This window comes from Lepidothrix coronata, unplaced genomic scaffold (assembly GCF_001604755.1).
Source record: "Lepidothrix coronata isolate B3197 unplaced genomic scaffold, Lepidothrix_coronata-1.0 Scaffold201, whole genome shotgun sequence".
NCBI classification, from domain to species: Eukaryota; Metazoa; Chordata; class Aves; order Passeriformes; family Pipridae; genus Lepidothrix; species Lepidothrix coronata.
This window is the reverse complement of record NW_016690381.1, coordinates 1,632,176-1,657,838: the sequence shown is the minus strand read 5'-3', so window position 1 is coordinate 1,657,838 and position 25,663 is coordinate 1,632,176. Positions and strand designations below refer to the sequence as shown.

The 25,663-nt window shown below is 47.7% G+C and overlaps 1 protein-coding gene and 1 long non-coding RNA gene across 2 annotated transcripts; one reads left to right on the top strand and one right to left on the bottom strand.

Annotated features, from left to right (window-relative positions):
• Positions 1-18,631: 18,631 nt before the first annotated feature.
• CEBPB (CCAAT/enhancer binding protein beta) lies at positions 18,632-19,926 on the bottom strand. The gene has a single exon (XM_017832347.1). It carries the CDS (start codon positions 19,654-19,656, stop codon positions 18,682-18,684), a length of 975 nt encoding a protein of 324 aa, XP_017687836.1. The 5' UTR covers positions 19,657-19,926; the 3' UTR covers positions 18,632-18,681.
• A 144-nt stretch (positions 19,927-20,070) lies between these two features.
• On the top strand, positions 20,071-24,059 carry LOC108505897. The gene is made up of 3 exons (XR_001877624.1): positions 20,071-20,154; positions 20,704-20,846; positions 22,610-24,059. It is a non-coding gene; the product is annotated as an uncharacterized LOC108505897 (long non-coding RNA).
• Positions 24,060-25,663: the final 1,604 nt, after the last annotated feature.

Genomic DNA, 25,663 nt, shown 5'->3' with positions numbered 1-25,663 from the left:
GATGGTTATTGATGACAAGATGGTTAGAGATGACATGGTTATTAGTGGATCATGGTTATGTATCTGTGCAGGTTTTATTTTGATAAAGGCTTTGAAATAACTTTGGAAAACTGTTCTTAGATAAACTCTCCAGGTTTTCTGTATAGTCTGCCACTTGTTTGGAAGAGGATTTTGAAAGGCAGAGAGAGCAGCTGTAGGTACCAACCCCAGGGATGTAGGTATGCAAAGAAGGACCACAAAGTCAGTGATGCTTTGGAAATCACACTGCTGAAATAGCAGTGCAGCCAAGTGCAATCATGGGATTTCATTTTCCAGAACAGTAAAACATTTTTGGTTCATTCTATTCTTTTCTTTCTTTTTTTTTTTTTTTTTGGATTTGTGCTTTGGGATGATCACATGCTACATTTACAGACTACTTCTGCAAGTGTGGCAGCCAGGACAGTCCAGGTGCCCTGTTCTCCTCCCTAACCCCGTCTGAACCTGACTGGAAAACTTTTGGGGAAAAGCCAGGAGAAAACACACTGTCACCATAAGCAGGAGATGTTCTTAATGGATGAAGGAGACTGTTTGAATTCATTTCCCCCTTTTCTGTTTTGGTAGCTACAGGAACAAATATGATCTTTAGATGGAGTTAACAACTGTTACCTGTGTCAAAGAAACAGAGACCAAGAAGGAGCACGAGTGTTCTTGTGACTTTGCAAGTCAAGCCTCACGGCATGGAAAGGTGGGAAAGGACACAACAGCAGAGAGTAAGAGGATGTGAGCTGTGCTCATGATGAAATCACTGGGAATTTTGCCATGAAAGCAGAACTGAGTAGTTCTTTCAGGTATGGAAAGTACTGCGAATGACAAACCCAGAACTCCCATTAAGAGGTTAAGACAGGAAGCTGTTTTCTTCCAGGGATGAGGCAAGAAGCTGCAAAAGCTGGGTCCCTAAACCTGTGTATTCTAGCCAAGCCTTGACAGGAGTCTTGCTTCCAGCATCCCTTGAGGGTGTCTTTTAAATCCCATTAGTATCTATCATAGTTCTCCCACAGCTTCCTTGAGTTCCAGTGGCCTTCCCTCTCTTTTCCATCTGTTCAAGGACTGCACAGTGATCTGAACTACACAGCAGTCAGAGGATGTCTTTGCATTGTCTTTAGTAGCCTTTGAGTCAGAGCAGGGAGGTCACAGTTCTTGGGTTTATGGTTTGTTTTGCAGATAAATCAGGACATTTTGCTATTGCTTTGGTTTGAGCCCTGGAAATAACAGAAGCAGCAAATACATAAAACAAGGTTCATGCCAATAGGACAACCAAAAGAGTTTTTAGGTATCATCCCAATACAAACAGGATCTTAGTGGCAGAACTAGGAATGAAGGCTGAGTCCTGACTTCTCTCCTTGTGCTTTCACCATTCAATCATGCAAACTCCCCCAAATTATCATAAAATTGTGCAAAGCGTAACATCCAGCAGAGACCAGCTCTGCCTGGCTCCTATGAGCTTGCCAAGGCTGTTGGGATAGCGAGGGAAGAGACACACAATTCATTTTGAGAAGGTTTTTTTTCCCCCTGCTTTGTGGTGGTTTGTGAAATGCCGGGAAGGAACAGTACAATGAACAGAAAATGTTCCAAGGAAACCAGCCTTCTCCATGGCATTGCCCAACAAGCACCCAGTGTACCAACCACGGAGCTTTGCATGGGAGTGTGGGACACACATGGGACTGTGATTGCTGCTGGCATGAGGCCTCTCCTCCCTTCTGAATTCCCAGAGCAGAGAAAGGGCAGAGTATCAGAGCCTCTCCGTGCCTGGCTGAGGCTCTCCCTCACCTCAATACAAATGCAGGTGCAAAGTTATCGAGTCCATAATTTTTTTGCATAATTTAGAGCCATAAAATGGAAGCTGCCTTTGAGCATTTGGTTCTTCCTCCCTTGCAAGTTAGGGCCAGATGCAAAAGAGGACTTAAGCACCTACAACTCCATAGGTTCCTCCCTGCTCAGGATAACATTTCTTCCAGTACCAGCAGCTTTATGTCTGGACATGCCCAGAACTGCTGTGATCTGAGCAGCTTAGTGCACAGTTCCCACCTAAAACCCACTGGGATCCCAAGAGAAGTAAAGGAGCATCGATTTTCTCAGTCCAGCCAATTCAGATGGAATATTACCAGCCTAATACACTCCAGCAGGGCAAGTCCCCTCAGTGATACAGTCGTAGCCACTTTCTTTTACCCTTGACCAGGCAGGAGAGGTGCAGTCTGGCCAGAGGGTTTGGTTTGCACTGAAGAGCTGAGCAGAGTGAGAGTCATCCTTGACCGTTCTGTGTAAGGTCCAGGCTGGTGGGGTTGTCCAGGGGAATGAGCATTCCCTCCAGGACTGAGATTGGGAATCTGAAAGTTTCCAACACAAAGAAGAAACAAAAACTCAAACCCCTTTCAAGGAAAACATAAGTGTAGTGAATTAAAACAAAAACAAAAAAACCCCCAACCAACCAAAAAAACACACCACCAAAAAACTGAAGAAACCACAGTTATTTTGCTGGCTAATATCATAAAGACATGATGGTACTTGCAGCTTCCTGCTTGGACCTGGCTTGCTCCAAAGTTATTTTGTGTGTTAATCCTGTGGTTTAGATGATGAAGATTAGGTCTGAGTGAGCTGCTTCAGATAAAAGGGGAAATGGCAGCAACCAAACCTTCACCCAAACTCCAACCTAAACTTTTCTAAGCTTTGAATAAAATAAAAAAGTATTAACTTTTCTTTATTATTCTTTTGTTTTGCAATTAAGATTTTATTTGAAGGTACTATTATTCATCAACTACAGTTATTCATTCAAAGCTTTGGAAGTCCCAGTGTTGTGAGAAAGAGAACTGTTATCCCTGCAGACACAAAAGTACACATTGCAGGTTCACAAAAGTACATTTCTGTCCCTTCTCCTGAACTTGACTTTTTAATGAAACTGGTTTTTTTTTAATCTGTGTTACTTCTTCCAGTGTAACTGCCACCACACCATACAAGTTTCTGCCCAGTTTTGGTTTCTGTGCATCTTGACCTGGAATGTTCAGTTACAGATTTCCTGATAAAGATTCCAGTCAACAGCCAGTGATTTGGCCAATGTTCCTCAAAAAACAGGAATATAAAATCATGTTCCAAAACCCAAACGGAAATGTGTGAGTGGTTGATTCTCACAAAAAAAAACCCCAAACCCAAAACCAAACAAACAGGAGCTGCCTGCTGCTTGGCAATTTTGAAAATTGAAATTAAAACTACGTTCTTTAGCACTTTACTACGTAATACTTCTAGGTGCCTATTTTTAAATGGTTGCCTCAGCCAGTGGCATTCTTTTGTGCTTGATTAGCACATATTTGGCATGCAGAGCTCCAGGGAAAAAACACACTTACTCCATTTATTCCCAAGCTGGACAACTCTTTGCAGATGTCAAATCCATGCATAACAAAGCCAATGTTTGCTCACACAGACTTAGGCATATTAGTACAGTTCTTGTAGCTACTGACCTCGTCCTGCACTGCCCTTCAGTCACAGGCTGAGAGCTGGAGGTTCCAGATGTGCTTGGCAACACTTTACAGATAACCCTGTGGACTTGCTGTGAGCCCATGGGTCTGACTGCACAGTGGGGAACTGGGCTGTAGGGATATTGTACATGGACACTTTTGTTCAGAGAAATGTTTCCTCTGTTGCAGTCCATTATAGCACACCCAGGGGCAGGAAAACCACCTGGATACATCCCATAACGGAGCAGCTGTGGGGGGCAGGTCACTGTAACATCAGGCATTTCACAATGCAGCTGGACCCTGAGCCTTCTTCCAACGTGCGGGCACATCAATGAGATGCTCAAATTAGGAGTCTGGCTTCTTCATTGCAGTCACTGGCCAGACTCAGGTGCCTTCACAAAGAGGCTGAGCTCCCCAAATGTTAAGGAAACGCAGATTCTAACAGCTCAGTAGATTAATCCAAGCCTTTCAGCCTCAGAGCCGAGGATGGATATGCCAAAGTGTCACAGGAGGATACAAGACTGTGGGAAGTGCTGTGTGGACTCTGCTGCTCACACCTGCAATTACTGACTTCGGGTGGGCACGAAGGAGCTGCTTCTCGTGCCAGCTGCTGTTTGTGCAGTGGTTTAAGCCCAGCTTCAGCCAGGACATATTAAAAATGGAATGAGCCAGCTCTGGAGAGGGACCTCCACCAGTATAAACTAGAGAGGCTTGGATTAACATTTGAACTTTCTGAATGCTTATTCTAATTCAACCACAGAATCTTCTGAGAGTTCAGCCATCGCTAATTAAGACATGCAACGATTTATCTGTGGTTCATCTGTGCATTTGGCAGCTTTTGCTTTAGTAGGACTGAGTGCTGCAAAGTATCTGTGCTGGGAAATGCCCCTCAGAGGAGCACAGGGACTAACCAACTCCACACTTTTAGGTTGACTCTCATGCCCTTTCTATAGCTGGGAATACTACCGTGGCTCGGATTTAGGGTGAAAACAACCCACTTCAAAAATAAACTGCCCTGGGAAGTGTCTTTGAAAATTTTTTAATGTCAAATTACAAAAACATAACGTGTGAATGTAAGTCATTTCCCCTGCAATAAATGCAGTACAAACATCCCAATACCTGAGAGCTGCAATATAAAAGTGGCTATAAACAGTAGTGAATCAGAGAGGTCTGTTTTATTCCCCCTCCTCCTCCATCTCCCCCAGTGTAATTTAATAAATATTAATGAAAAAGAGCACCAATAACGCTTATATATTAATTTTTCTCCTTTTATTTTCTGATCATGCTTAATTTAAAAGTGTTTTGGGGTTACGTTTAGTCATATATATGGTTGTTTGAGCCTTTTATTAGCCATGATTCATTCTACATATCAGCACAAAGTGGTGCTCATGCCTCCAGTCTGTGTCTGCTCCATGATGCTCAGTTATCTGCCTGCCCCAAGCTATTGGTAGGGCTGGATTTGCATGTACACTGTTCTCCTATGGCAATAGTATGCCAGGAATGGCCAGGCTGGTATTACCTGGCCAGGTGAGGTTCCATTCAAATAATGCACATGCCACCAAAACAATTCAGATCAAAGGTCTGCCTTTCAACAGAATTAAAATGTAAGGACTTCTAAAGCAATTTTAGCAGTTGGCTTTAACAAATGAACTTATGTCAGCTGCTCTGTATGATGACTGCCTAAATTACTTCCATATCTAATCTTATCTCACTATCTGTCTGTCTGTTTTTCAGCATTTCAGTGCCCATCACCATATTATCCAGGCGCCACCGTAAGATTAAGGAGCTCTGCAGTGACATTCTCAACGTGGTCTGTTCAAAGGTCATTAGCAGAACCTTCCACACTGGAAAAGACTGGAGGAGAGTACGGAAGTGACCGCCAAGGAGAGGAAGAGGAGCAGGAGGCACAGCCTGGTGGAGCCATTTTGGTTGTGCTCACACCGTGTGCTTTGCTTGGCTGAGCCGGAGCCCAGGGACCTCGGGGCAGCTCCTTTGTGCTGCTGCAGGGCTTGTTGGACTCTCCTGTCACCTTAGAGCATTGGCCCACATGGCCTCAAGATTGCTGCCCCTGTGCCATTGCCGTGCTGGGGCTTTATGACTTCTGTATCTTCCAGCCTCAGAGCAGGATATTCCTCTCACAAATCCCAAGCAGAGGGCAAGCCCCACACCTCGGGAACCATCTTGTCCAAGTGAATATATTAGTTAAAGTTTCATTTTTCTCGTTGTGTGCAAATCCTCCCAACTGTTTGCGTTTGAAGAAACCAAAAAAGGGTGTTTTGCTATGTACACAAAGCTACACAGGACCCACGGAATCAGGAGAGGTGATTTTACCCCAGGGGGCCCCGTCCTGCTCCCCCTGAAGCTGATTGCTGCCACATCTCCAAGGACAGCCTGGGAACTCATGTTCCAGAGAGGTGGCACTGCCTGGACCCTGCTGCTCCCGTTTCAAGCGGCACACTGGTAAGTGAAAGATTTGCCAAAGCTGTTTTTTCAGGGCTGCAATTAGGGAGCCTGGCTCAGTCCTGAGGAGGCCACTGAGACACTGAGCTGACGTGTCGCTCAAACAAACCCTGAGGTCCTTTGTGCCCCTTCTGGTACAAGAACAGCAGGGGATTTACACTGGGGGATAAATAGGTGGTTCCAAAGTGAGAAGGAAAGAGCCAAAGTTGGAAGCTAACCACAAAACGTGGGTGTAAACGATTACCAAAGGCTTCCAGTAACTCTGCTATCATCAGAGACTGGCTTTATGGGTATGGCCTCAAGAAGTTTCCCTCCACTTAATTAAAGAGGCAGATAAGTATCTAGGTGGAGTGTGCAGATAGGTTCTAAATGAGTTATCCACTAAGGCTGGTTCACTGCACCTATTGTTAAAGCCAGAATATAATATCAGATTAATGCATTATATTTGCCTATTATAGCACTATGTCATCATTATATGACATGTTATAATTAAAGCCCTGCATTAGAAACAAAACTATTTGGCTTGGGATAAGTTGCCTTTATGACTTCTGTGGTTATGATTTCCTCCTTTTCTTAACCCCTTAAAACTGCATAATATAGCTATTTGTAACTGTATAAAGAAAGTTTCTAGTTTCAGATTCTAATCTCAGGTAATTCAATGTAAATAAAGTCAAAATCTGGCACATGGTCTTTTCCTAAGTCAGAATATTTCCTAATAGGGGGAAATCCACATTGTTTGGGTTGACGGAGCCTCAAGGATGGGCAGTAGATTAAAGGAGATCATTCCTGACTTGGCATCCCTCTCAGCTGCCCCTCAGCTGTCCCCACCAGCTCCTGGTTTTGTACAGTTCCCCAGTACTCCTCAGGAGAGGAAGCCCCTCAACAAACTCTGACTCCTGGAACTACACGAGTGAAAATTGGTTATGAGACCAGCTTCTGGACTCAGCTCTGGGGAAACCACGCTCCCAAATGCAAACCTGCCCATGGGTGTGGGATCTCCTGCCTCACTCAGATACGACTGAGATTACTGAGTTTGGGTAACTGACTATGCTAATGTGGTTAATTAGTGATTTGCATATGCACGCTTTTAAATTTCAGGAGTTGGTGATTCATGCAGTGAAGTGCCAACCTCAGCCTTGCTGTCAGATTCAGACAGAGCATGCCAGCAGTACCCCCTCTCCTCTTGCACAGAGCAGGTGTTGTCACCAGGCAAGGTGTAATTTCCCCAAAATAGCCAGGCTGTGCCTGTTGCAGAGACAAACCTTGTAGGGCAATGAATCTTCCTGCTCTTGTTTGGGGGCAGCATTTATTATCTAATATTTTGCAATGCTCTTATATAAATCTAATTGAAGTCTTTTATGTTCCTGACTGAAGTGTGCACTTGTTTGGTTTGGAGGTGACCACCTTAATGAGGGTAATGACGAGGGGATCGCTGCCAGTAGCCGGGGGTGACATCCCACTGTCACAGTCAATCCCTTGGGGAGAGTTTATTCTGTTGCTGCAATGCTGGTAACTCAGTAATTTTCTTCCTGATTTGCAGTGACCTTTCCCCTGGACTTAGAGAGAGCTGGATTTGGCCTTGGAAATTGGCTTGTGCACCAGGAACTATTTGGTCATTTCTGTTTCACTTGGATGTTGGAAATGTGCGTTCTCTTCCCGGGGCAATTTCTGCCGTGCGGGAAGGCCCCAAGTGTGAGTGCCAGATGTCTCAGATCATCAGACTGGGGCACATACAGGCTTCTGATGGAGCTGCTGGAGACACGTTTTTAGCATTTCATCTAAAAAAATAAAACTCCTAAAGTGAGAAGTAGAGAAGTGAAAATAATAACTCACAAAAATGTGATTTTGAATTTTGCCTAGAAAGGTCATTTCTCCGGCATTTGCCACTGGTACCCTGGCACTTCTCAAGGGAAATTCCCCTTCCTGGCTGTTACTCACACGAGTAAGTCACTAAACCTGATCCCACTGTGCTGCTCCTGCTCCCATGGAATCAGTGGGATGACTCAGAGGGATGTGATGGACCACCCATGGACATCCAGTGGTGTGTTCTCTCCGGTGCCAATTCATCTTCTGCTCTGCAAAATCCTAAACAGTCCAAAACACTGCTAATTTCTCTTTTCTTTGGACATTTCCATCAGCCTCTTAAGGGTGCTTTTATGAATTCCCCTCAGTCCTTTTCCATGCTGACTGACGAGTCCAGCCTGATCACGTGGAGGTTTATTATCATGGCGTGGTGTCCCTGAACAACATGTAATTACACACTGAATAAATCTGTGACAATACCCACCAACACCAGGAACTACAAACTGTCAAAGGGAAGGGACTCTGAGAGGTAGTACTGAGGACTCAGGGCAATTCAGTGAAGGCAGAGCTCAGTTTCAGGGGAGAAGGAAGACGCTATTCAATTCTGAGGGTGATTTTAAATACCTCTGGGTTATGAGACAGGATAAAAATATGGCCCCCGCGGAGAATTCCCTCGTGAGGGACAGGCTTCTCTACTCACCGGGGAGAAAAATTACTTTCTAATAGCATCTGTCTATTTTACATATATAATGAGCCAAACTCTGTGTGGTCAAATTACTGTCTGGGAAGTGCTTGGAATGAGGGACAGTTGTGCTTCCAGTCATTTTCACCAGAAGACTTTCCCTGCTGAATTAATTAATACTTTTAACTTTCAATATAAACTTTAAATAATTACTCTATGGCATTGTCAAGGTCTCATACCTCACATTTCACATTTCTTTAAACAAATAATACCTGAGACACAGCCAGGAAGTATCTGTGTGCAGATAAAAGAACTGAAGCAAAGAAAGGTGAAGCGACCAGCCCAAGGTCCTCAAGGAAGTTTGCAGCAATGGCAGATTCAGGGCTTTGCTCTGCAGCAGGGACTGCAAGGAACCATCTGGGCTCAGCCTTCAGCACAGACCCAGCCAGGGCACTCCTGCACTGTCACAGGCTCTACTCAGCTCAGCAGTGGGGCCAAAGCCCTGGTGAGATCCCCAGCTAATGTTTAATCCTTGGGGGGAGGCTGGAGGAGAGCACAAATGAGCTGAGAGAGGTGTTTATTCGGAGGTCACCTTTCCCTCCCTTCTCCCCTCAAGACACAGCAACAGGTGGAGGAGTGAAGGACCCGGTGCTGTGTTTGTAAAGGAGCTTTTCTGCCCCAGAAAAGTGTCTGAGGGTGAGTTAAGTGCAGACAACTGTGGATCCTGACAAGCTGTAGATGCAGAAAGCCGAGTTGATTGTATTGCCAAGACATCAGGAAGTAAAAAGCAGAACTTTATGAAATGTTTTTTACATGGATAATTAATTTTTCCATTTGTCCTCTTCAATTCCTAAAAATACCTTACACAAACACAAGTGCCAGCGACAAACCCCTCGCAGAATAAAGCCTGTTTTGAAGCAAGTGAGAGTTGCCAAGGTCTGAAATGCAGATATTAGAAATGCTTAGTTTGGAGCAGCAGGGATTAAATGTTTGAGTGGTGGGAATGGTTCACAAGAAAGGAATAGGGGAGCCTTGGGAGGTGGTCCTCTCCCTCTTCTTCTTCAAATGCAGGTGAGGATGAAGTCAGCTTGTGCTTTTGCATGGCAGCACAGCACAGCTGTACTTTCACAGGCAGAAACACATGCTGCACAGGTAACTTTGAGGAAAAAAAACAACTCCATCATTTCTGGCCTTTATAGTAACCAAGATAACCCTGAGAGAGGGAGCAGTGTGGAAAAACAGAGCAGTGTTTTTCTCAGTCCACAGAAACCAACAAGTGACAGACCCAGGAGGTCCATTTTGCTTCTTCATCGTAGGAACCTCTGTATCCAAAGATTAGGAAGGCGCTACCTGAGAGCACAGGTACTGCCTTGATTAGCAGTTTCATAGTCTTGTAAAAGCATCTCACTTTGCTCTCCCAAGCACTTAGTTGGCAGGTGGAGACTAGGAAAGGGTTACCATTATTTCTGTTTCCCCACATCTGATGGTACCTTAAGCGCTGAAGTGGAGCCATTGCAGAGGGGAGGGTGCTATGGGGGGCTGCAGATTCATCCTCCAGCCCTGCTCCAGGGGCTCCCTGGCACACAGGCACCTCTGGGAAGAGTACATGAGCATGTGAGGAGGGATATGCTCCTAGGCTGCTCTGTGCTCCAGAATGTTGCCCAGCTCCTGCCTGTCTGGTCAAGGTCAGGCACCCCACAGAGTCCCTGCTGTCCCCTTCTGTCCCTGCTCTGGGACTCCAGTGCACTGAAGCAGGATTTTGCTTCTTTTTTTAAAAAGAGCAGAACGTTCATTTTCCCTATCACAGCAGCCTGGCTCTCATGCCAGTAAAGCATGCCTAATTGGCAGGGCTTAGAGACTGATCATTTCAATTTATGCCCAGAACAGGTAGGGCAGCAATGAAAGCCTCTCCCACCCAACCCCACCCCTTCTCCCAGTGTGCCTCAACCCTGCCCTGGAGGGACCACCTGGAGGGCTGAGCAGGGAGTTCCCTGGCTCTGCGCAATAAAGAGGCACAGTCCTGCAGTAAATACCACGTTAAGCTTATGGCTGTTTAATAGTCAGTGTCCCTCTGGTCATAAAGCTCTTGCAGGGCTCGTGCAGAGGAGCACCTGCCAGTGAATTCATGCAGAAGCAGGAGCCATTTGCTAAGATTTTGCCTTTAAGGGCTTGGCAGAAAACGCTGGAGTGAAATTTTCACTTCACGTTGCCATGAGGTCAGTGGGAAAACAGTCCATTGCGTGGCTGTTGGAAATGGTTCCCACCACTGCCACAGCTTGCAATAGCATTCCCAGAACTGCGTGCTCTTGGGTATCACTTCCTTCTTTTCAGGCCCCTTCACACATGGAGGTTTGCCTCCTTGTCCTTTTTGCCACTCCCTTTCCAATCTGTCAGCCTTGCTGGAGAACTGTATTCCCTACAACCAGCACAGGCCTGTATGACAAGAGGATTCAGGGCATCATTCCCATCTTTCCTGAGTTCCCCATCCTTCACGAGCCAAACTCCACAGGAAAAATTCCCTAATTCTGGGGAAAGGCACAGTCAACCCATATTTGTTATTGACAGAGGAAGAACTACCAAGGAGTAGTGGATTTCCTCATAAAGTGGGAGCATCTATTCATCTAAATAAAATGCTTTTTAAAAACAAAAACCAAACCCAAGCACTGTACAAACAGAGAGCCTTTAGCAAATCAGGCTTCTGCAATTGCAGAGCTAAAACAAAAATAACATTTTCCAGTAGCCACTGGTCGCACTCAGGTTGCCCAATGCAGGCATCTCTGCTTTTCTCAGCATCTACTTTATCAGTTGTCTTCCAGCCCAGAGAAGTCCATGGTTCTTGGCAGCAGCTCTTGCTGATGTGCAGTGGGTTATTGCTCAAGAGCCCTTTGATCAGCAGCCAGGGCCTATCACACCATGCTCTGAGACAGTGGCTGCCAGACCTGGCCAGCACAAGCTGGATGGGCTCCCAAAGTGCAGTAGGAGGAAACCAGGATTCCTTTGGGCCTGTTGGAGTGCATCTCATTCGACACCTTTCTGGACATCCAGATTTTCCATCAGGTTTTCTTTCCCAGTATTTATGCTCATGCCTCACAGTGTAATCCCGGGGCCAGGCAGCTGCAGGCTCTAGAAGGATGTGTTTCAGCAGAGCACTTGGCACATCCGAAACTTTAAAGCTTGTGTTCAGCATTGCATTGCTTCTGCCTAGGTAGCACATACACTGGAGTACTTTGTTGAATTGGGACCCAGCAGTAGCTGTTAGAACACAGCTGTATCCCACTTCTCGGGTGTTGTGGTGGTTGTGGTTTTCTTCCTGGGAAATGCAAAAATGCCAAAGCCACTGTCATCTCCTTTTGCACGGCAAGCGACAGCCAAATCAGCCCCTGTGCCTGGGTAGCTCTCTCAAATTTGAAAACACATGAAATGAAAGTGCTTAGAATTTTCCAGGGCATGTGCTGTAAAACTGAGCAAGGCACAAAAATTTTCCCAGGGACGCCGCGATCTCAGATCCATGTATATACAGATCCATGTAAATACATCCATGTAAATACAGATCTATGCATTTATCATTACTCATTCCAGTAATAATAGTTCCACTGAAATCACTACAGCTACATGTACAAAATGAAGCACGTGTGCAAGATCAGGATCTAAATATGTAACAGGCAGATCCACCTGCAGCTATGGCAACTGCACCTGGAACTGGAGCTGCACATACATGCGTGCAGCCTGTTACACTGAGGGGCTGACAGACAATATAAAGATTTATGATAAACTGGTGGAAGAGGTGGGACCAGAAACTGCCTCTTTTGTTCCAAAACTCAGTATTTATCCCTTGCATCCTAACTTCTGTCAGTGTTCTGCACTCATTAACTCTGCAGCTCTGTAATTTGCTTTCAAAGGGGTTAAGGGCACTGCACCCAGTAGCTGCACTCAGACATCAAGGCCTTCTGCCATCTCTCCTATTCCTTCAGATTTAGGGACTCAACCCAACAATCAGCACTATTCTTAAGTTTAAGCACAAAGACGTTTTCTGCCACCCTGAGTGGTCATCAATTACTCAGCAACAGGAGACCAGCCCTGCATGGAAGTCGTGTTTCTTCACAGAGCTGGCACCAAGTGTTCATGGCTGGGGGCCAGCTTGCATTCCTTCAAGCAACCAAACTCCTTGATAATTACTCCTTTTTTTTTTTTTATAATTCTACTGATGTCATTGTGCCAAGTTATCCCACAGATATTATTCTGCTCCTTGTACACTGAAGTGCTAGACACGCTCAAGTATCTCAATAGGTTACACTCTTGGTTTGTTTTCTGGCCTTTGGTGGCGCAAAAACAATCGAGACAGAATCTGTGTTTTACTGTTTCAGGACACCTAGGCTCAGGGAAGTGTGACAAATCCCTGCCAGAAACATCCACCCCCGAGTAGTTGTCTGGATGGCAGAGGCTGGGGAAATCAGCAAAACAATGTTTCTGCTCGAGCCACCGCGCTCCTTCTGCTTCGCAAACCGGCTCCAGGCACTTTCTCTTGTTCTTGTGATTCCCTTCCTGAATTACTGCAGCCAAGTAATTGTTTCATCATGTTGCACTGAAATATTTTCCCATCGTGTCACCGTAACATTCATTTCTCAAACCAAAGCTCCTCCTTTTGCTTACAGAAAGCGTATCCGCAAAGCCCCCGTGCCCCAGAGCCCAGGTGAGCTCCCGGAGGAGGGACACGGCAGGGGAGGCATCGGAGGGATTTTTGGGTTGTTTGGAGGAGGCTGTGATTCCTGTGACTGTCATTTCTAGGCACCATCAGTGAGCTCCTTACCACAGGCTTAAAGAACTGCTGTTGCAATAGACTGGCAAACCCGAGGTATTTATAGCAAACAAACAAGGGCTGCGCTGGGTCTGTGTGGGGATGGGGACCGGAGCCTCCCAGAGCCTCCTGGCAAAAGCTCCCTTCTTTCCAGAGGTGCCTGCATTCGAGCCCATCTAAACCAGGCCTGCTGGCTGAGCCAGCCCTTCTCTGGCCTGAGTTTAGTAGAGGATTTATTCTGAAAATTTTATGAAATGATGAGACCTAACTAAAACCTCTGATTAAATACCCTGAACTCTGGGAAGGTGCTTTGGTAGCTATGGAATGTGTGATACAGAAATCACAGAGGCAAGAGCCAAAGGGATAGGACAAGGTAAAAACCAGATCTAGATCATGGTCTTTCTTAACATTTAATTAGCTAGAAAATATTATTGGAATTTATTATTATTTATTATATGAATAATTTCCATAGCAAATTAATAATTTTTTTATTTATAACAAGTGAGAGTTAAATTTGGCACTGCTTTGTGAAATCATGGCACCCAGTTGGAAGGTTTGGAACTAAATGTGTCTCTATTGTAAGTGCAAATCAATTATTTTCACCGACTGCTAACTCATTTATCCTCGTCGTGAATTCTCCCCTCTTGGTTTTCACATCCAGGCAGATCTGACCAGCAGCGTTTCTTGGAGGGCAGAAAAGCCTTTCATTCAAAACAAAACATCTGAACAATTGAGCAGATTGAGCAGGTGGGGAAATGACCACAAAAGGCATTTTTGAGTTTCCAATTTCCAGTGGATCAAACAAAGCATATCAGAGTCAGGGACCTCAGAAATCCTCAGCATATAGAGTTTCTACCAAAGTTTAGTTTTAGGTTGCAAATATTAAACTCTCAGACTATGTTTGGGTCCCAGCAAAGAGTTAAATAGAACTTAATTCTTAATGATTTCACTTGTTTGTTCAGTGAGTGTCTCTCAAAAGAGAACTAATTCCCTCACAAGTTTAATGGTTTGACCACATCGCTTTATTTTTACTTGATTGATTGATTGATTGAAAAAAGTGTCCCGAATTTGAACGTAATTGTTTCTTTGGGAGTAGTAAGTATATTCCTAGTTCTGTTTCAATTTCTTATTTAACATATTAGGACCCTTTCAATATCCAGGCATATGTTTAATTTTTTTTTTCACACTCCACATTAGTATACAAGGTTCACCCTAAAATTCTGACTGCTCAGCATTTGTGCAAGATGTAAAGAGAAAAAGGCCAACACTCAAGAGAGTAGAAGTAATTTTTTTTTCATTAGAAATTGGGAGCAAAAAGAGTTAGAACAAAATTCTATTCCAAATTCATTCCCCCCATCCACCACATAATCACGTATATCCAGCCCAAACTGAATGCAGAGCCCTGCTTTGGACTCACTTTGTGTCATTGGAATGACAGGCAAGGCATTGAGCATTATCACTATAAATAACAAAAGAAGATATGTAATTTGACCTTACAGCTTTTCTCTTTATTAAAGCAGATACAGAGTTGCACTGAATTTTATTCTGGTCACAGCTAATGAAACATTGCTTGAAAACCAGTGTGAGAGTAACTTCATGTTTTTACACACACCCACATCGATGACAGTTGTTCTCACAATTCAACTGCAAAGGTAAACTTTGTGCACAAAGCTTTTTTCTGGCTCTAATTTTGGGCTATTGCAGGATTTCAGTGAGGAAAAACCATACTGTTATCAAATATGATCAAGTCTCCCATCCAATAGCCCTTGGGTACAATTTGGGTGATTTTATTTCACAGAGGAAGAACAATTAGTATGGAAAGACACATAATTTTTCTTGCATCTTCCAAGAGTTACCAATGGAAGGCTGTGGGAAAAGTGGGAAAGCAACATCACAGTGTCAGAGCTGCACAGGGTTACACTCTGGACAGATAAGCAGAGAGTAATAGTTTGAAGAACCACTAAAAAACCTATAATTGTATTCTTAAATATATTTTATAAATGCTACATATGATTCCTTCTGAAGAACTAAGCACAGCTGAATTCAAACACCTTACAAACCAGTGCCAGGTGCTTTAGAACAGGGATGTTGGTGCCATGGATTTGATCTTACAGACTGATTTCTACTCTGTTATTTTAGTAGCAATGAGAACAACCTGTAGGAATCAGCCAGTGTAAGATATCATTTGAAAAGAAAGAAAAAAAAAATAAAAAGCCCAAATGAAATGCTGTTTAAAAACTTCCATAAAACTCAAAACAGAACTCTGGTGTCTGCACTTGTCTGCCTGGTTTGCCTGCACATGGACTGCACAGTCCTACCACAAGCTGTCCTGAGTGGCTTTGGGAAGAGCAGCTCAGGAGACCCTGTCAGAGACCAGCCCAGACGTCCCAACTCCTGCTCTTGGCCAGCAGAATCTTATTTGTTATGGGAAAATAAATCAATATTTGGAGCTGAGCCACTGTTTGGACAGGGATTTTCCAATTCCCCCACTGCGATTAGTAAAGGTATTTGGAATCTTTTGCCTGCTTTATGCTTGGAATCTTCTCAGATTCATTTCCAAACTACTTTTTCGAGACTAATTTTTTCTAGGACATGTTTTAATTGCAGGGGCTTTTTCACATGCTGGTTTAGAAAGCAGGGTATTTCATGACCTCCACGCACTACAAAGCTCCTACAATGTAAGTTATGAGGGTAATACAAGATTAAGAATGAAGGATTCGGGAATTCTCTTTCTGACTCTTTCACAAATTCCTTGTGAGACTGGTGTAAAATTGGTGCATTCGTGTCCTCAACTTTCCTGCCTGTACCTGCATCTTTCTGACAAAAAAAATCATTGCTGCACAAGGTTCCTCCTGAAGGAGAAATCTGTAATCCTAATTAGGAGATACATTGGAATACAGCAGTAATTTAAACATCATTCTTTAAATTGCAGCAACACCGCCCTGGCTCTCCTGCACCGTGGCAGGCAGAGTTTAAGGATGGGGATTAGCTCCTTCATGCCTGGTAGAGCTCTATCTCCAAAACTGGACTATTATTTAAACAGATATAAATACCTTCAGTACATCTTATCTTTCAATCTACCCTGCCTTCCAGCCCCCACAAACTGAACTCTTGTTGGAAGCTTTGTTATTAAGAAAGCAAGAGAGAAAGCAAGAAAGCAAGAAAGAGAGAAAGCAAGAAAGAAAGAGAGCAAGAAAGAAAAGTATTTGAGGACATCTTAAGTCCTCCAGCAGTTCCACCCTCGACAGCACTGGACTCTGACTGGGAACACTGTTTGTAAGTTTGGGTAACATTGCATGGCCTACAGCACAACAAGAAAATAGGATCTAACGATGTGGATAAGTTTCGTAACTATACAAATAGTAGAATAAACAGCCACGGGAGGCTGGAGTAATCACCGTCACGAGGGACAGTCAAGACAAGATCTAACGTCGATCTTGCCTGCAAGGACTTGAGTCATGGTGGTGCAGGAGCTCACCCAAGAAAATCTATTTTAGGGTCTCATAAAAACAGCTGAACTGCACTGCACAAATCAAAAAGCAAATGGGGGAAATCTGTATCAGGACCAACAGTGCCCTGCTCACGACTGCACGGCTCCTGGGGGCGCAGGGAATGTGTAACAAATGTCAGGGAGAGCTCCAGCTGATGGGCCCGCAGGAGGCTCTGATCTTGAGAGTCAAAAAAAGCAGAACAGTTCTTTCAGTAGAAAACATGTTTTGCTTAAAGAAAGACTGGAAACAAGCAGCAAATTGCAGATTTGTCCTGCAGCCCACTGCTGTTTGTATTGGAATGTATAGGAGCAAATTCAAGGCCACTGTCCTTATACTCTTTGTGCTCAGCTGTCAGAGCACAGGCAGTTAAGGAGTTTCTTTACCAGGCACAGGGAATCGGGATCTAAAAAATTCACGTTTAAATTTGGCCTAACAGGAAAATGGAAAATGCTGAGTAAGACATGATCATTTGCCCTACTCCCTCCACATAACCAGCCTGAGACTATTCACTTCTTACAGACCTTGACATGGCAGCACACAGTGGGGAATAACAGAGCTGGGAGCCCCAGCAGGGTTGATGTGTTCAGCAGCAGGCAGAGCCTTGGATCTCTCCAAAACAAAGTTCTGGCCTGCAACAAACTTCCTCCTCCTCTGCCACCCCCCACTTGTCCATCACTTGCCCCCAGAAAATGCACACACACACAGAAGCAAACACTCCTCATCAGAGAATTCTATCTGCAGTTTTTAGAAAAATGTCTCAAGAGCAAAGGGAAGGGGGTTGTTCAGGAGCCTCTCACCTGGCTGGGTCTCATGGGAGCTTCCTGAGCAATGACCGAAATTACCGACATCCAACAGAAATGCTACTTTCTCATGTTTATTCCTGTAAACTACAAACATAAGAAATGCTGAATCATAGAGAATAGAAACTCTGTAAAGAAAAAAACCCCAAATACAAACAAAAACTCATTTAAAGCTTCCTCCCTTACTTTTTCTTCCTCCCTCCCACTTCAGACTTGGTGTTATTTGCCAAGGATTGGTCATGGTTTGGATAGCACATCTTGCTCTACACGTTCAGAACAGCATGAAGTGCAAAAAAAACCCCAACACAAACACCTCCTCCCCAAACAACACCCAAGCGGCAGCTAAACCAAGTGATTAGAGGAAATAAAATGAGGCAACAAGAACTGGCTAAAGCTTCCAGCTCCGCTCCTTGCTGGGTTTCTCTTGAGGGTTTTGGTTTTGGTTGTTGATTTTTTTTCCTTTCTCTGAGTCAGAGAAAGCTAAAAGACCAACAAAAATCCCTATCCCTGATCACAGCAATGAGCCAGAATCAGCTGGAATTTCAACCCTGTGTTTAATCTAACTTTAAACATGCCTTCAAAATAAAACAAGCTACTTTTTTTTTTAACCTAGTCATAAAGTTTATTAAAATTGTTCATTAATGCTTCAAATGTAGCAAGAATGCATAGATCCCAAAATATACATATGTATTTTCTTATAGAAATAGATTATTCTTTATAATAAAAAAAACTGTAAGAACATCTTTAACAGATTACTCAATCCATGACTGACAGTTACACGAGATTGCATCATGTACACAGCATTCCCAGCCATGCTTAAAGGATTGCATCACTTTGCCCTTGCTCTCCTCTCGCTCTTTTAAATAACCCCAGCGCCCAGCAGCCTGCAGAGCCCGCCCGGGGCCGGGGCCGGGGTCCCCCCGCGCCGCCCGCCCCCGCAGCCCCCGGACCCCGCTCAGAACCCGCGCGGCGGCGGAGCCTTCCGCCAACATGTCTGTAAAGACACACACGCACACGAAAAATAATCCAACAGCAACAACACAAATTAAAACCAACCCCGCCCGCCCGCCCGCCGCGGGCTCTCGCCCCCCCTCGCCCCGGCCCCGGGAGCGCGGAGCGGGGCCGGGAACCGGCGGCTCCGCTCGCCCCGCCGCCCGGCCGGGGGTCAGCAGCGAGGCGAGGAGGCGAGCAGCGGCTCGGGCAGCTGTTTGAACAAGTTCCTGAGGGTGCTCAGCTCCCGGGAGAGCTGCTCCACCTTCTTCTGCAGCCGCTCGTTCTCGGCCGTCAGTTCCAAGACTTTGTGCTGCGTCTCCAGGTTGCGCATTTTGGCTTTGTCGCGGCTCTTGCGCACCGCGATGTTGTTCCTCTCCCGGCGGAGCTTGTACTCGTCGCTGTGCTTGTCCACGCACTTCTTGGGCTTGTTCTTGCCCGCCGGGGCGGCGGAGTAGCCTCCGCCGGCAGCGGCGGATTTGGAGGATTCGGAGGGGTTGGGGGTGCCGGGGGGGCTGGAGGAGGACGAGGTGGACAGGTTCCCGCTGCTGCCGCTCGGCACCGACTGGTAACCCAGGTAGGAGCGCACGGTGCTGCCGTAGGGCGAGGACATTCCCCCCGGTCCCGGCCCGGCGCCCCCTTCTTCCTTACGGGGCCCTTTGCAAGAGTCCAGGGTCTCGAAGACCGGCTCCACTTTGGTTTCCACGATCTGGGGCGGGAAGCAGCCCGGCAGCCCCCCCGGCTTGTGGCTCTGGCTGGCGCAGGGGTGGCTGTGCCGGGCGAGGCTGATGTAGGTGTAGTCGGGCTTCTTGCTGCCGCCGCTGCCTTTATAGTCCTCGGCGAAGAGATCGGAAAGGAAATCTTGGCCGGCGCCGCTGCTGCACGGAGGCTCAAAGTTGCCCCCTGCTGCTGCCGCGGGAGGCGGCGGCTGCGATGCCAAGGGCTCCAGGTACGGGCTGAAGTCGATGGCTCGCTCGTGGTCCCCGACGGTGAGCTCGGTCATGGAGCGGCCCCCGGCCGCCCGCGGGTGCAGCTTGTTGAGAGCAGCCAGACAGTCCGCCTCGTAATAGAAATTAGCCACTTCCATGGATTTAAAGGCGGGCGGCTGGATGGGGAGGCATGCTGCGTCCCAGGCCACCAGGCGTTGCATTAAAGCAAAGGGGGATGCGGGGAGGAGGAAACGACGCAGGGGGCCCCCCCCGGCAGAGGGTCAAGCTGCCGCCGTCGGGGTGGGGGGCTCCAGACCCTGCCGCAGTCCCTGGCGTGGGCACGGCCCCGCGGCGCTGCCCACCCGGGCTGGATCAGTCCCTGCGGCGCGGCGGGGCTTCACCGCTCCGGCAGCTGCGGCGGGGGCTGGCGCGTCTCCTCCGGACCATCTGGTTCTGGGTCCCGTGTCCTAAAGTCTCTGACTTAGGAAAGTTCCTTTCCTCAGTTATTTATAGGGGCGGTGGATCCCATAGCAACAGGCGCGTCACCGCCTGGCCGCCTGCCACGCCGCACGCTCGGCAACTGCTGGCCCCGGCCCCGGAGGAGGCTCCTGGGGCGGGTGCGGCGGTGCGGTGCGGTGCGGTGCCCGCCGGGCCGCCCACAACACACCCGGCGAGGGAGGGAGGGAGGGAGGGAGGGAGGGGCGGCTGAGGACCTGCAGGTGCGGGAGGTCGGGGCTGGCCGCGGCCAGGTCCGGCGGGGACAGCGGCGGGGACAGCGGCGGTCAGCGCTCGGCCTCGGGGACGCGAGTGTGCCGGGCTCTGCTGCTGCTCCCGCCGAGCCGGCCTGGGCTCCGCTCTGACGCCGGAGAGCGGGGCACTGCCCGGGGATGGCAGCGGGACTGGGCACAGATCCCCCCGGGTCTCATTTTACCCTTGGGGAAATCAAGGCAGGAGAGATTTTTCCAAGTTCTTTTGGCAAAGCAGGGGGAAAGCTGCAAACCAAAGACGGATCCCGTTACTCTCCATCCCGTGCTCGCTTTGCTAAATCCCACTGGCAGGCAGAAGTGTCCCCAGGGACGTGCACAGAACCGCTTTCCAGCAGCGAGCCCTGGGCCGAGCGATGAGGAGCTGGAGCAGGGCACGGCACTGCCCCGGGCTCCCTCCTCGCCGCTGAGAACATCCACAGGGCAGCGAACCCAGCGCTCCCTCCCCAGCATTCGTGCAGGGACGGGGCCCTGAAAGTTTGTCTTGGTCTATTTACTTTGCAGGATATGGTGCAACTGTGAGGGTACAGACGGGACAGGGGATCCACACATGAAACCAAAGGGGACCCACCGGGCGGGACGTGGCTCAGGAGGAAAGTGAGAGACGTGCAGGGGAACGTGGAGCCCAGAGTTTTTCAATCTGTGGGGTAAGTTTGGGAAGGAAGACTGAATCTTGATGTCCGTTTTAATTAAAGACACCCACCTTGGGAATCAAACTTATATTTTCACTCTCTTACTCCCACATTTACCTGTCTACAAGCTGGTGATTCATCCCCAGAATAAAGGACATTAATTTAAAACAAAACATATAATTAAAGGAAGTAGGAGTGTCCTCGCCTCAGTAAAGAAGACCCAGCACTGCAGGGAAAATGACACTGCCTCTTAGAATAATGTGAAGCAATCCTGCGGTGTGGGAAATATTGTAACGTTAAGCCAGAGGAACAGGTATTGCATTATATGATTCAAACAGTCAACTGTTCTTAATGTTCAAACCTCAGAACTCTGAAAAGAGGAAGAATTCAAGAATCACTCAGTGGATCATCGGACTTTTTTTTTTTATTTGCTTTTTCTGTTCATGTTTTAATAGGATTTTTTTTTCCATAACAAAAGCCCCCTAACAGGTTTTCGAGCCTCAAATATTTCTAGTTCCACCTTTATCTATCAAGTTAATCTTTGGTGAATGCACCAGAGATTAACTTGGAGCTGGGCCTGGCCAGAGAGCTGGGTCTGGAGGTTGTAGTTGGAGCCCATACCTTCATAAATACAAACATCTGTATTGGGTGCAAATACTGGCAAGTTGCAGTGAGCCGGGGCTTGTTCTTCTGGCTGTTTACTCCCTCATCCTGCACCTTTATCCTGCATTCTGATCTGGCAGTTACATCCAGCGGCTGCCCTAACTGGCCCTTCCAACCGAACTCTTAAAATCAGTCTCATGTGCTTCCTACCTCCAAACTGTCTCAGGGACCCACAGGCAGAAGGTCTCCTGCGTGGTGACCTGCTACGTGCACGGTTGGTCTCTCTTGGCCAGTCGTTGGCTAAAATCAAACGCTAAAACTGGTTGGTAAAATTCCTGAACAGCTTCTCAAGATATTTTTGGAGATCTAAATTTGCCCTCTTCGAATTTCTGCCCTATTCTCTGCTGCTCTCCAGCAGAAAGTTGTATTCCCACCTGGGCTGGTCTTCCCCAACAAAATAAAATGCCTGTGCAACTGTCATGTGAAACAGATTCTATCAGGGATGGTGTGGCCCACACCTGCTTTCCCGGCCAGTGCTGAGTAATCCCGCAGTCACCGGGATCACATGGCAGCTGGGTGGTAATTCAGGTTGGATGCCCAGCTTGTCCCCTCCTTCCCTTCTCCCCTTCACCTCCCTGCTGTACCTGGATGTCTTTAAACTTCCTCCAGCTCACCTCAAATCCCAACATCCACTCTCGTGTAGCCAACATCCATTCTCAGCTTCTCATGGGAACCTTGTTGGCGGGACTAACCACTTATCCAAAACCCCAGCATTCGGCAAGCAGGTTTTGAGCTAACTCTGGTCTCTTTTAAATTGTTTCTGCACTTGTCATAACAAATGCATGGCCAGAAGTGAGGGTTTTGAGATGGGAACAGGTGCAGAGCAAGGCTCGCACCGCAGGATTGAGAGGAGGTCTGGGCACACCAAGCTCTGTCCCTGCAAGTGCCTGGCTTGGCCTGGCCAGATGTGCAGAGGCTGCTAATAATTGTCCTGGAAAACCTCCTCAGAGATGCTTTAGATAGGAAAAGAGATGCAGACATTCCTGGCGAAAGGATCCAGGCACTGGCAGCAGCCCTTCCGCAGCTTGTCTCCCAGAAGAGCCATTTTCGACTGAAAAGCAGAACTTCTGTGAAAAGCTCCTTCCTACTACTGATTTCATGAATTTTTTCTTCAGAACTATTCAGCTGAGGAAGGAGACAGCATAACTCACAAATTACTCAGTCAGAACATAACATTTTCGAGGAAAAAAAAAATCTGATGCAATAGCATCCAGATTCCTCTACATTCATGGGTGAAACAATACAGAAATGAGGAGAGGAACAGGAGGAGACCAGTGTGGTGAAAAGGTGGAGGGAAGAATGTAATCCTCACTGCTCATCTCTGTCATGAATTAAATTCTGCTCTCCAGTTTGCCTTTTGTACTGTAGAAGCCACAGCTTTCCAGCTCCAGGCTCGGACCTACAATAAAGCATTGCAGAGGCATTCTCTTCCTGGAAATTGTCTTCTTTTCCAGGATTTCTTGCAAGCTTTCTACTTCATGCACTTCAGGTCTGCAGCAGCTGTCCCTGGAATGACACCAGTTTTGGGGGGATGCTGTTAATTTAGTGGTGATGGCTCAAACACTGAAGTGTTTGTCAGAAGGTCTATGGACTGAGGATCATGCTGTAGAAAGAGGCTGGCTGAAACTTCTGATGCTTCTTGGTGCAGTTTTGTCCCATTTATTATTATTATTATTATTATTATTATTATTATTATTATTATTATTATTATTATTATTATTATTATTATTTCCCTTGCAGTAGCTCTTAGCAGGTCAGTAAGATCAGAGCTGCATCACACTGAAGGTGCTGAGCCACAGGGCTGCAGCCTGGAACAGCACAAGAGGGGCAGAGCTGGGGCACAGGGAAAGGAAGGTGATGCCAGAAGTTGACAGTTGCAGCAATGCCTGGGGTGCTGTGGGCAGTGTGTTGGAGGGGAGCTGGAGAAGAAGTGAGGGGCTCCAGAGCAAACAGGGTGGTGTGGGAAGAGAGCACAGAGGTGGTGTGGGGAGGTCTCTGGGGGGTAGGAAGGGACCTTGCCTAAAAGACTGACTTAAGTAGTGTTGCAATAAAGGCTGCAAAAGAGAGAAGTAAATTTGAAATTTATTTCTGAGCATGGCAAGTGCTCTCTTTTCCTTTCCTAGCCCCAGGTCCCTCTTTATTCAGCCTCACACCATGCGCCAGCAACTCACAAGTTGTACCTGGCAGAGGCCAGGTTTGAATCTATTGCTCTCTACTTGCTGTAAAACACCAGTACTTATAAAATGTCAGAGGGGGACAATGTCTCAACTCCAAGAGAGGTTGGCTCTCCTTCCGTCTGCCCCAGCTCTCAGACCAGTCTCGACACTTTGCTTCATTTTAGCATCAAAAACGATTGCAACACGCTTTCCACCTCCTGAATCTGCTGCTGGATGCTCTGCTTGGCAGTGCCGGGGCCCAAAGCTCCCCAGGCAGTCCCAGGCCCTGTCTCCTGAACTCCTTCGCTTCTTTTGTTACAGACCAGAACCCTCCCCCCCGAATGCTCCCTCACCCTATTCCCATGTGACATGGTGATGCTCAGGTTTTTGTTGGTCTTCTGCTGATTTTCTGCTCACCTCTGACCCAGCAGGCTTGGCCTTTGCAGCGCTGGGTTGCTCAATCCCCCTTTATCTGCACGTTGCTCTTTGCCCTACCGAGAGCCGCGGAGACGACACCTGGAGATTGGCACCGGTGGGACAACATGAGCGAAATACCTTCCATGGCCACACGGAAAATTTTCCAGAGCAAATTTTTAGGTCAGAGTACCCACTCTGGGGCTCTGCAAAGGAAAGAAAGGAGGTAGAGCCAGAGCACACAAAGGCCCGTGGAAGGGAACAGTGACAGAGCAGAAGCCACGGTCTCTGTCCTGCATGGCAGAGGGAGTCCATGCTGGAGCAGTTCTGCTGGCAAGATGTGGGCTGTCAGTCTGAGCAGGGACAGGGAGAGGTGACTTCGTGTCTTACAAAGCAGCCCATTTCCTTGTGTTCCAATAAAAACGGCAGAGAGGTTGCTGTCTATTAGCTTTCCAGAAGTTGTCCATAGTTGTCTGACATTTCCTAGGTAATCACAGCCTCCTGCTTTGATGAATTTGGTACAGATCGTGCATTAATGATCTCTTGTGTAAGCGTTCGAAAGATTCATCAAGGGAAGAGGAATGCTATCCTTCCGAGGTATCCTGCCAAGTGTCAGAAGCTCCCAGGAACAGAACTCGATTATTCCTTCAGGAAATTTCTAAAAGAGGGAAACTATTCCAAGGTCCTGAGGCTGCAGGACAGATAGCTGGAACTCCATGGGGTGTATGGCCAGGGGCAACACAAACCAAGCAAGTCTGAGAGGGGAGTGGGCTCAAGTGGAGAATTAGAAGATTGTTTTCTTTATTAAAAGCATTAAAGATCCGTGTTCTAGACTGTACAAATACTTGTTTTCCATCTGCTCTAGTCCTGTGTGGAGCACCACGGGGAAAGCAGGGCTGCCAGGGAATCAGTTCGGGCTTGTCAGTTGTGAGTCCTGGCATTGGAACAGCGCCGGGGCTGATCTGTGTCACCTGGCTGGGCTGGGTGACGGGGGACCAGGTGGGGTAACCACGGTGTCCCGTCCTCCTCATGCTCCTCAGTCGCTGTCATCTCCCCACCTTCGCATTTACGGCCTTGGACGGGAGCCGTGGGAGTGGCTGTTCCAGCTCCGCCACCCACTGACACTTTCCCAGGCCGGCGAGAGCCCAGCGAGGAGCGGCCCCAGTTGCTGCTCCCGCGGGGCCTCGGGGCTCGGGCGGGCACCGCGGGGCGGGGCCGGGGGAGCGGGGCTGGGGCGGCCGGGGCTGGGGCGGCCGGGGCTGCGGGCACCCGCGGGGAATGTGAGTGCGGGGCCTCGGGGCCGTGCCGGGCGGAACCAGTGCGGGGGGCGGGCGGGCTCAGGGGAGATGTCCAGTGAGGAGCACGCCAAGCCCCGCTGTTCGGGGATGGCTCCGGGACCGCGGCCCTGCGGGCTGTCCCCGTGTCCCGGCCGGTCCCGGCGGGGCCAGAACTGCACCGGCACCCCTGGCCCCGCCCACCGCCATGACCCCGCCCACCGCCATGGCCCCGCCCACAGAACCACCCCTATGATGGCCCCGCCCATTGAAACAGGCCCCGCCCACTCCCGGCCCGGGAGCGCCGCCGTGGCCGAGCCTGGAG

Excerpts from the sequence above, each read along its gene's own strand:
- CEBPB (XM_017832347.1), bottom strand. The coding sequence starts at position 19,656 with ATGCAACGCCTGGTGGCCTGGGACGCAGCATGCCTCCCCATCCAGCCG.